The 11488-nt window shown below is 36.1% G+C and overlaps 1 protein-coding gene across 1 annotated transcript; it reads left to right on the forward strand.

Annotated features, from left to right (window-relative positions):
* Positions 1–77: 77 nt before the first annotated feature.
* On the forward strand, positions 78–10765 carry LOC134842403 (amyloid-beta precursor protein-like). Its single transcript, XM_063858724.1, has 7 exons — positions 78–765; positions 1552–1713; positions 3681–3869; positions 4357–4413; positions 5311–5526; positions 6048–6282; positions 10017–10765. Exons 1-7 carry the CDS (start codon positions 534–536, stop codon positions 10135–10137), a joined length of 1212 nt encoding a protein of 403 aa, XP_063714794.1. The 5' UTR covers positions 78–533; the 3' UTR covers positions 10138–10765.
* The last annotated feature ends 723 nt before the right edge of the window (positions 10766–11488 follow it).

Raw genomic sequence — 11488 nt, forward strand, 5'->3', positions numbered from 1 at the left:
GCAGCGATTGTATTCGATTGTCATTGAAATCAGCATCTTTTCCTTAATAGTTGATTTTTTCTGATGTTTTCAGTTATTAAGAATGAAGCGAGAGATTAGATATGTGTTATTATTTATTACAACTATGCGATGAACTAAACTGACCAATGTTGCAGCGCTATGGCAGGACAGTGCTCTTAAATTGAGAGAAGAATCAATAGTTGTGGAATCAGCACAGTAAAGTAAACTCTGCGTGGAATCAATTCAGAAACATCTGGCGTTGCTATTTCACCACTGTTGCTCTTTTACCCTATCGATTACATTGATTTTGCTTTGACTTAGTTGTACACTTGTTAAAAATATATTTCTTCACCATTACTTGGCTAAAAAAAATCCTTTTCGTACTTGAATTTGCAACCACGCTTTACAAAAAAAATATTTCAATTTCATCAACCCATCAGTTGCTATTTCCCAAAATTCAATTTCATATCTCATTTAAAAGTGTAAATTACCACCTGTTGCTATTAAATGTAGGGTAGCATTGTTGAGTCAAAATGGAACTCAGCTTACGTTTTTTACTGGAAGTTACCTTTCTAATCGGAATCAGTTTTTGCAATGATGGATCCTCGGTCTCGGAAGACAGCTACAGCACGTTTGATGGCTACGATATTGATTTGGGCGAAACTGAAAAGCTAGGCGGCGAGTTGTTGGGAAAAGCGAGTTCGAATAAGCTGAAGGGCTTGATGGAGAAATGCAAGCTAAAGTGCTCTGCGAAATTTGACGCAGGTAAGTTTTTGTTCCGACCACCAAAGATGTGGAAATATTTTGGATTTTGATTTTTGTCAATGTTAAACTCAGATAGCACAGAAACGGCTATATTGAAGCGTTTTCAATTCTGTTTCCAGGGGCGAGGAAAAATTCAGGAAGCGTTTTTCCAGTATCAAGAAATACGGTGTGAAAAATTTGCTATCGGAGAGTCAGTACGAAAGTAAATTACTAATATCTTTAAAGGAAGTTAATTATAATCTTCAGAACGCTTTTGTTAAGATATAACAATCCTCAATAATTTTGTCCAAAAATGGAAAGTTTTTTCATCTGTGATTGATTTCCCGAAAAGTATTGCTCGGAACCGTTTCGATATTGTCCGGAAAATACCGCAGCCGCCGGTCATGTAACATTTTGTAACAATGTTATGGATTAGCTAGTGTTTCTTTAGCCAAATTTTAGGTGAAGCGAGGGGGTCAAGTGAGATATCGTAAAGAGCACGAAATTTACGAATGATATGATAAGAAAAATTTATTTATCTAGACATTTATATATAATTTTAGCTATTATACCATCTCATTAAACTATTTTTGTCGCCTTAAAGAAAAAAAGAGAAAATTGAAGAAAAAAAACAGTTCTCGTTATTTTTTTTTTTCAATTTTTCACTCCAATCTTTGGTCGGAGTATTCTATACAACTTACACATCAACTGGATATCCTTGTTAAATTTTGTATTTTTTTGTTTTTCCCTTCTTGAATACGAGTTTAATGTTCTTGCAATATGTTTTTCACTTGTTTTGTGGTCCAGACTGCAACATAGTGGTGTACCAGCCGGCCAAAGTGCAGTGTCTGCTGATGGACTGTGGGGTGGACAGTGCCAACTGCTACTTCTTCGAGGCAGAATCAAAGAAGACAAACAAGAACAATGCACCTGTCATCTTTAAGAGAACCAAAGCTCAAGTCGAACAGGGTAAGTCAGGGGCCGATTTAATTGGGGGAGGGGGTAGGGGGCGGTGGGTTATGAAAGAAGGACGGCCTTCCTGTCACGAATTTTACCCGTTTATAGCAGACAGGGACCCCTTTTGATACTATTTTGAGCCATCGAGTTATGGCTGACAGACCCTTTTCTGAAGGCGTCATTGGCGCCAATGTATATTAATTTTGAGGGGGGAGCACGCCAAAAACGACGTAAAATTTCCATCAAAACTTTCCAAAACGTGCTCAAAAACATTGGCAAAAATTTTGTGATCGAGTATTTAGTTAATTTAGGAGAGCTCGGAAAATCAATTTGGTCGACCTACAAAAGTTTTAAAAAAATTTTTCCGCCGTTAGGGTAAATTATGTATATTGTGGTCTCAATTTTTCAGTCCTTTCAACGAATGAAAAAATTTTGTTTAAGAGCTGATGAACGTAGTTCAGTCTTTTATAAATGTCGTGACTTTTTTAATTTTTGTTTTCTTTTACCTCCCCGCCCCACCTGTGATTCTGATTTTTACCGATAATTTTTATAGTTCAAGTTAACGTTAATATTGTGCGATTGTCTAAGAGTCGATGAACATACACTAACGGACAAAATTAAACGCAAGTTCAGGTTTCTTATCTCTGAAAGGCTTTTTTAATGTCCATTTTGGGCAACATTTACTACGATTTTTAGTAAAAATTTTATATAGACCAAGAGCAAATGATCAAAGCTACCCTCTATGAAACTATCAATATTTGCTTTCATAGACTTACCAACGTAATCCGGGTCTGAAAATGCCAGATTTCGTCATCTTCACTAATATTTGCGTCGTTGTGAACTCTTATGCGACGTGAAACATTCTCAGCGAGATATTTGAAATAATCGGTGTAAAAATTTTACTACTCTCGACTGTTATTTACTTTTTGACGCCGATTGAAAAATTTAGTGCAGATGAGGAAATCTGTCATTTTCAGACCCGGATTACGTTGGCGAGTCTTTGAAACTAAATATTGATTGTTTTATAGAGAAGAGCTTTGATAATTAGCTCTTAGTCGATTTAAAAATTTTGCTGAAAAACGAATTAAGTGTTGGCCAAAATGGACATAAAAAGGCCTTTTAGAGAGTAAAAACGTGAATTTGCGCTTTTTTTGTCTTCCAGTGTAGTTCAGACTTTTAGATAAGTCGCGATGAATATTGTTCCGGCTCAAATTGACTTTTTTGTGGCTTGATTTTTGATTTTTTTCAAGTTCAGTTCATTTTCTTTGATAAAAGGAAGGCAAACTCCACTATCTAAAAGCGAAAGCGTAAAGGTCACGAAAGCTGTGATCGACTTCTAGTTTCGAAAGTGGAATTAAGTTTTCAGATTTCCCAGCGAAATAAATAATTTTACCTGTAGCTCTGGTCTTCTCAAATTGGGTTAATTTTATCAAAAAGTGCTATTCATAATTTGTTCTAGAAATTTAAAGAGTTTGTTCTTTGATTTTCTATTTTTTTCAACAAAGAGAACAAGCAGTATTTTTTTGTTATATAATAATAATGGTCGTTTCTGCGATTGGAAGAGGATCTATGAAAGGCTTTGCAGCCTGTCTAAGCATAATCAGTTCCTCTTATTTCCCCAGATTCCGGACTGAGTTATTTTGTTGAGCGAAGCTCTTTTTTTAGCGACTCAAGGTCGTTTTTTTGCGTCTAGAACTTTCACGTGGTACCAATATTGCAGCCGAAATCGGTCAGGCTGTGGTAGACCTGAAGTTAAAGGTCAAGTGAGAGCTCGGCCTCGTAGACTGTCATTGCCATGGCAGGGTTCAATACTTGCGTTCATTGACTCTTTTCCAACTGTTAGTTGGCCATTTTTGGTATTTTTCAGTTCAAGGTTTTTCCGCCTTGTTTTGTGACTTGCAGTTGGTTATCGACTTTGAAAGATATAGTTGCTGTACACTACGATCAGCCAATTGATTTGGGAGTTGTATCTGATTTAGAACCTGATAATGATAAAGACGAAGATAGTGAAACCGGGAAGGATAGTAGCGCTGAAGTGGGCTATGAGACTACTGATGTGAGAAATCATGACGTCACTTCAGAGAGGCCTGAGAGTGTGGATGAAACTACAGTGTTAGAAGGAGAGGAAGAAACCGAGCGAGATCCGTTTCAGTTCCCGTCCAGCCCAAGTGAGTTAGATCTGATAATTGACGTACGTAACACGCCAAATCGCAGCAAAAGACAACTCACTCAAAATAGTTGACGGAAGCAGTTACTTCATGAAATGAATAACCAGTCTTTTTAAGTATCAATAAACAAAGCAATCTTTTTAAGTATCGACAAACAAAGCAATCTAATATTCCATACAAGACAAATCAAGGAGAAGATCATTGGTTTTAGAATAGCAGTCCCATTTTTTCAGACAAATTTTTGAGATCCGAGGAGCTTCGACTTTGTTTAAGTTAGTTATGTAACCTTATCATAAAATATGTCGTAAATTCTGCACAGGAGTCGCTAATTGTTCTGATAAGACTAAGTAGTTAATTGAATACCATGGGATGAAATTGATCAGTTTCACCTGTTTGAATCCCTTTGGAAGCCGTTTGAGTTGACATAACTGAATAATTAATCGATTCTATTTGAAAGTTTGGTTTCGTAGCTGTTGCTTTGTTTCAGATGAAGACGGAACTGATCCGGCTATCCCGGGACCATTTGACAAGGATGATTCGAATGGTATATAAGCATGCGCAGTTCAATGAACCTTTAGATAATACTTTTCACCTTTGCTATTAGCCAAGGTATTGCAATCGGGTACTAGACTTTCTGACGAAAAAAGATCTGCTAACAGAGGGGCGAAATATAGAAAGGATAAGTATAATCTTGATTGCTATATAGGTGGTTGATATGTTCTTGTTTGATAAAAACAGATATTATGAAAATGTATAGGATCGGTTTTTTTTTTAATTTTTTTTGAGACGCTGTGGAAAAATTTTTCTTTCAAAAATTTAGTTTTTCTCAAAAACTGCTCAGCCGAGTTTCAAAAAGAAGTATCAGTGGGAAGTGCGCCCACTACCCTGTGTGCCTGCATAATACCCTAGTCTCTTCTTATCTTAACCCACTTTCTGCAGCCTTCGATAAAGTGTGTGAGGTGAATTTTTGATGCATAGTTTTGGATTTTTTACATTTTCTCAAAAACTACCCTCCCAAATCTGAGATTTTGATTTCAATCAAAAGGACGCATTATGGGAAGCTCACCTGCATCAGCGGCTACACCCAATTTTTTTTACACAAAGAGTCATGACCCTTGAAAAAGTCAAATTTTCCGATTTTTGACCGTTTAATTTTTTGACTTGTCTCAAAAACTACCCTCCCGAATCTGAGATATTGGTTTCACACAAAAAAGTTATGGCCCTCAGAAAATTCAAATTTTTGCTTTGTTGGCCGTTTTTTCAAACTTTTTGACAGTTCTCAAAAACTACCCTCCCGAATCTGAGATATTTGTTTTAAAGGGTAGAACGAGTTGTGGGAGGATCCGTTGCATAAACAGTTACGCACAATTTTTCTTGCACAATTTTGCTTAATTTTTCATTTAATTCGCTCAGTATACTAATTTCTTTGTGATATCTTTAGTTCACCGATGTGATCAGCCCTCGAAAGTGGGTCCATGCAGGGCAGCCATGCCTCGCTACTTCTTCAACACAGTCACCAAAGAGTGTGAGATGTTCATCTATGGAGGCTGCAACGCCAACAGGAACAACTTCGTCAGTTTGGTGGACTGTCAGATTGCATGCAGGAAGGGATTCAGTGACTCGTCTTTATCTTCTTCATCTACCGATAAGGTCACAGGTAAGGACAAGTGTTGAGATAGCTTGAAATAACTAGCTCGCTTGAAATGTTGAAATAAACTAAAGTCTTTTAGTTCCAAAAAGAAACTCACTAGTTAAACGTCAATCAACTTAATTAAGCAACTTATGATTATTGTTAGGTTTTAAGAGCTTATAAGTTCTGAAAAGTTATCTTTATGAGACTAAGTTCAAAATTAGTTTAGAAAGTTTTGCGATGTTGCGAAAAAGCGCTTAAGGTTTAGGTTATTTTATCTGATTTTTTTTAATGCTCAGAAATTTAAAAACAGGATTCCTTTATGTTAACTAGAAAGTTGAAGTTTTTTTATTAACTCATTGTAGCTTTCAAGCACTATAATAAACTGAGATTGCTTCAATCAGAAATTTGGTATCCGAAAATGAAATAAGGAAACTGAATGTTGAAAACTGATAGAAAAAACATCGTTTTTTAACTTGAAATATTTAATTTTTCATGATGGTAAAATTTTCAAAGCTTTCATCTCAAAGCAATAACTTTTTATGAAGAAGTTCCTGAGAAGCGAAATGGAGGAAATAACGATTCTTCTGTCCAGTTCGTGAACGACTCTTCTTCATCGCATCACTCTAATTCGTTCACGCCTATCAATAGTGCACACAGAGGTCAAGTTGAATCAAGGGTGGCATCTGGCAATTTGAGCACAGTGTATCAACTGGAGGCACTGGTTCCTCTATTTGTGGGCATTCTTATATCGCTTCTGATGATATTCATCGTAGTGTTCAGGTCAGTCGCCTTTCAATGTCCTAAAGGTCAGTCACTTTTCAATGCCTTAACCCTCTTCTGCGTGGTTTTTTGTTTTTTGGTATAAAAGTTTTTTTTTCGGTGGCTTTGGTCTCGGGTCGTACTGAAAACTCACGCTTGAAAAGCTGAAAATGATTTCAACACTCCTTCATATGATTTTACCTCGTTACGCTGATGTAACTTCATGTGTTACTGCCGAAAAATAACTAACTTCGAAATTTTCGAAGCACAGCATGAAACAAAACGCGTTTGAAATCACTCAAAAACCTATTTCAAATGAAAGTTTTGAAGCAGTTTTTGTCTTAAGTGAAACAAAGATAAGCTTCACATTTTTCGCACTGGGTTTGAATAATGCCTTTGCATTCCGGGTTAATACAACGCACACGTTTGTCCACGAAAACTATCCAATGGTCGTAACCATCTGTTCTAACTTCTTTTTTGGGTATAGGTTCTGCCGAGTATAGCATATGTTCATAATCGGTTTCGGAAAATCGGGGGCGCCCTAATCTGTTTTCTCGAGATCGAATTATTGACATAAGGCCGAAGCAACTCTTCCTTTGAGTTAACACAAGTCAACTGTTTCCGGGGCATCGGCATAATCACGTGTACCAACTGTTGATAATGGCTATGTCGGTGTAATGCAAAAATATTTTTTGATAAAATCTCTTTCGGCTATCAATTTTGATTCTATACAAGGACAAAATTTGAAAATGCTCAGGGGTCAAAGTAAGCGTTGAATTAATAATGTTTTTTTTCTCTCTCTGGCATACAAATTTGATATATTGGAGATATACCGCACAAAGTTTTCGTCGAAGTAAGCCTCGATGTAATTAATCAGATCTCTAATTTGGGTAACTGGGGTTCGAGAAAGTTTGAATCCGCAGATGTCCATAGGATCTCTACTTGTTTTCCATCGTGTATTTCCCTTCCATGTTGATTCTGCCTCATCTGTCGAGGTTGGAACCAAATGGACCAACAGCGCTTCGTCATCAATCGAGAAACCATCGGAGGTGGCGTTAAGCAGTGTCGAAGTACAACAGCGCCGAAACTGAAAATGTGTTCAACAGAGCCAATAATTGAGGATATTTGAATATTTCGAGTTCTGTTAAAATGGCCATATTTGAATTTTAAACTTCCGTAGATTTGAAATAATTTGGTTGTCAGTGATTTGGGATCAGTAAAAACAGTATTCAAAATAAATTTTGGCACTGTAGAACAACGTTTCCTTTTTTGGCACTGTTGTACTTCGGCACTTTTGTACTGCCCCCGGTGCTTATTCATACGCCTAAAATTAAAAGTATTCCTATAGGTCCCGAAATTAAAAAGGGGTCACATAAGTCCCAAATCTTTTCAATTGGTCCGCGCTCGTCGCCGCTTCGGCGATAACCGGCTCTAAATTTCGTAGAAAAGCTTGCAATACGTCGGTGGAACTGCGGCGGGCGCTATTCTGTAATTTGAGTTTATACTGCGTGAGCGGTAAATAATCAATTCATAAATTCGTTGGCTCAACTTTCAACCAAGCTGAATTCAAGAAGATAAGTTTTGGGACTTATGCGACTGATTTTTATTTTTATTTTGATTGCTATGAATATTGGAATCTATGGGAATTCACCCTGCACCCCAATTGAACTGCGCTCTTCGTGGGACTCTGTTTCACACACTGAGTCAGTGGTCAGTGTTTTCGTGAACACAGTGCTCGCTTACGCGGTTTTTTTTGTATTTGAACTGACTTCTTGGAGGTTGTTGCGATTTGAACTGACTTCTTGGAGGTTGTTTTGTCTCAATCCAGTTCGAGTCCACTGCCCACTTAACAAAAAGGCCCGTTAAAGGCCCTCGGTTAGTCCATTGTTACACAAGCAAGGCTTGTGTGATAGTATGAACTCATTTTTTTTTCAACCTAAGTCGCAAATATTAGTGTTGATTTTGAAAGTGTTCATTTTGATCATTAACCAGCTATTAAGTACAGCCAATGCTAAGGATATTAATACAGACTATTATATTTAAAATAGCACTTTAGCTTCAAGGTATCATGGATCTGTAGCGTAGAGGTTGGGAAGGAAACCGCAACAAAATATAGGGTTCGAACCTGGGCAGGGTTAGATGTTCCTAATGTTCCTAGAACTTTTTCGTAACTAGTTAAAATGCATCCGCTCTATAAATTGAGGCATGTTTGTTGGTAATTTCTTTTTTTTTCAAATTGACCGGTACTGCTAATGCTTCATAATTGGCCTGCGTCAGAGAAAGAAAAAAGTACTACTAATGCGTCATAATTGGCGTGCGTCACTGTAGTCTCAAATTTTTACTCTTTTTCCCAGTAGCGCTATGGATCATACTTTTGCTTGTGTATGCGAAATGCAACTTCGCCCCTGTGTAAATTTTTTATATCCTATTTTTTGTTTTTGTTTCTTTCCTTGCCCATTCAATTCGAACAGTATTTTGGTCTTAAATTTTGCAGTTTAAGTTGATCATCATATTGGTTCCAAATCACATAAATGGTTTCCGTAAGCCAAAAGTCATTAATACTGCTGGTTTTGACCGTTTGGTCATTCTACAAAACAAGAACATTGTTAAGGAGTGAGTGCGGTCTAAAAGCAGACGGCCATTATTTCATACCCGTCAAAAAGTAGACAAATACAAGCGTCGACCAATCAGAATGGAGATAAAAAAAAATGAAGTCAAGCAAAAAAATATTCTTTTATTCTGTATAGTTGTTCACTTTTGATTGTCTAATACAGTTTTTGTCTTGTTTAGGACGTGTCTTATTTATAGTTTGTCTACTTTTTGATACGTAACCATTGTTTCATGAGGTTCAATGAGCTTAAATTGTCTTCCATCCTATTTCTGGATCATTTTTATGAAAGGAGAGTATCGCAAATAGATGCAAATGGGTACAGCTCGGTGGAATCCATTATAGGCTAATGTTTCAAAAAAATCAGCCAATCAAATTTCAATTTTCCAAAGAGAAAATTGAAAATTTCAAAGAAAGTAAACATTTCCAGTGACACTGTATTAATATTGGCAGAATTAAAAAACCGGCAGAATTATGCAGAGTTTTCAAATTGTGCAACAAATCTTATTTTTCGAGGGTTTCGTTATAAAAGAAGCAAATTATCCTTTTATTTTATTCCTTTTAGCTGACTAATTTTAATAATTGACTTTCCACTGTTTTTGTTTTCTGTCCTTCGCCCATCAGAATAGCCCCGTGCAGCTCAAGTATCTTTTGTAGTGCTTATAAATAAACCAATAATATTAAGCCTTTAGTTGAAGTGGTAAAGGACTTTTTTAAAAAATATTTTTGCTTTTTTAGTCATGTTTGTCGTTATATCACTTGTTCAAAGCCATAAGTCTATGGGAGTTAATTTAGTAGTGTTCTTAGAACAGTTAAAACGGCACGTAGTGATGTGTTGGGAATTGCCGTTGGGGCAGTTTGGAGGGACGTTTGGGTCGATTTTTTTAGATAGGTGTTTATGGGTCTTAATTGGGAAATGGTGCTTCTGGTGGCGCGAGGGAGGGATTCTTCAGAGGAGGAGACATCGGGGGTTTGAGAAGAAAATTTTTTGTCGCAGATGCATCGGCAATTATCTGCTCGGCCTTTTTAGTGTACAGTTGTTTTAAAATCGATTTGTAATTTGAAAGGGCGAAAGAACTTAGTTCGTTAAAATCACTCAAAATAGTTAAAGATGTTTAATATTGTTTTTTATATATATTTGTTCCAGGTGTTACATAAACTCGAAGAAGGGCCCTAAGAAGCTGCGCAAGATGGTCTACGATGGACCGCCTCCAACTGTGGGAGAACACATCTCAGATGACGAGGTCGTCAACGGAATGTACGCGTGAACAAACAAGCTCTTCATGTCATCGAACACAATCGGAGTCCAATATTTCCTTTCATAGAATTTTGATTTAAGTTATGAAGAAAAACTCGATGTGGAAAAATAACACTAAGGCCATCAAGGCTTAAAACAATCGCATCAACCGTTTCGTTATCAAGGTGCTTCGCTCATGAATGTAAAGGCTAGATCCAATATCATCAATTGATATGAACTCTGTTGCTGTTTAATCTATGCTTACTTAAGCTTAAACTGAGGGCTAAGGTGCTGTGCTTACCATGGTTGAGGGTGTAAATTTGTTGTATACAATTGTTATAGCTTTTCACTATTGTAAATATAGTAGTAAATAGGCAGAATGTGATGTATTTTTCTATTTGGCGGGATTTTGTAATTTTTCATTCTTGGTTAGAGTTTTCTATCATTTTGGTGCTGACAATCAATATTAATTACCCTTCCGAATTTACAATCTGCAGTCATCAGCTATCAAACTAAGATTTTCAAGCTTACTTTCTGAAAATGTTCAGAATTTCAATATGAGAAGATATGTAAATAATATCTGAAAGCCTTAAACTATAGTTTAAATATGTACCAAAGCAAAAGGAACCAGGTTGCAACAAATTGAAAGATCATAGTTTTTTTTTGTTTTGTGAAAGTCAATAAAGACAGTACTTTTTATCATTTCGAAAGGGATAGTGTTGGTAAAGAACACCAATTCTTTAGAATTGATTGTATGATTTTTTTCAGCAAATATATATGATTTTTTCATCAGAAAAAGGTCTTAAAATTTTTGTCATATTAGTTTTTTTTATCATTTGGTTGTTTTGATATTTGAGTTTTTCTGCAGCTGGCATTCAAAACTACGCTCAAATTTACACAAGAAAAAAAGTGTTCCGCAAGAGTGCAAACAAAAAGTGTGCACACCAGAGAAAAAATTAATGAGCGGTATTGTATCAGTAATGGTTTTACGTAAATTAAAGATAGTGAAAAGAGTTATCGAATGATTCCAAAAACACAAACAAGGATAGCCGGTTACTGTGCAAGTAGCACAGAATGTTTCGAACATATAGTCTTGAAAAATTAAAAAGTTAAATATGTGTCGTTTTTTTTCTGCGTGCTGTGATAAAAAAGATCTTAACGAAAAATAGAACTGAGGATAATTCGTTAGTGATAATAAAATAGGCCAATTGGAAACAGTTTCTGTAGAAAAATGACAACTAAAACAAAAATGTCTCAATTAGAGCAAATTTTAGGAATGAAGAACTTCAAAAACTAACTTTACTTGAATAAAACTAAATTTTCAAGCCTTAAATTAAGCATAATTAAGCCTGCTCATTAGTTCGAAGTTAGGCCAAAAATCA

This window comes from Symsagittifera roscoffensis, chromosome 3 (assembly GCF_963678635.1).
Source record: "Symsagittifera roscoffensis chromosome 3, txSymRosc1.1, whole genome shotgun sequence".
Taxonomy (NCBI): Eukaryota; Metazoa; Xenacoelomorpha; order Acoela; family Convolutidae; genus Symsagittifera; species Symsagittifera roscoffensis.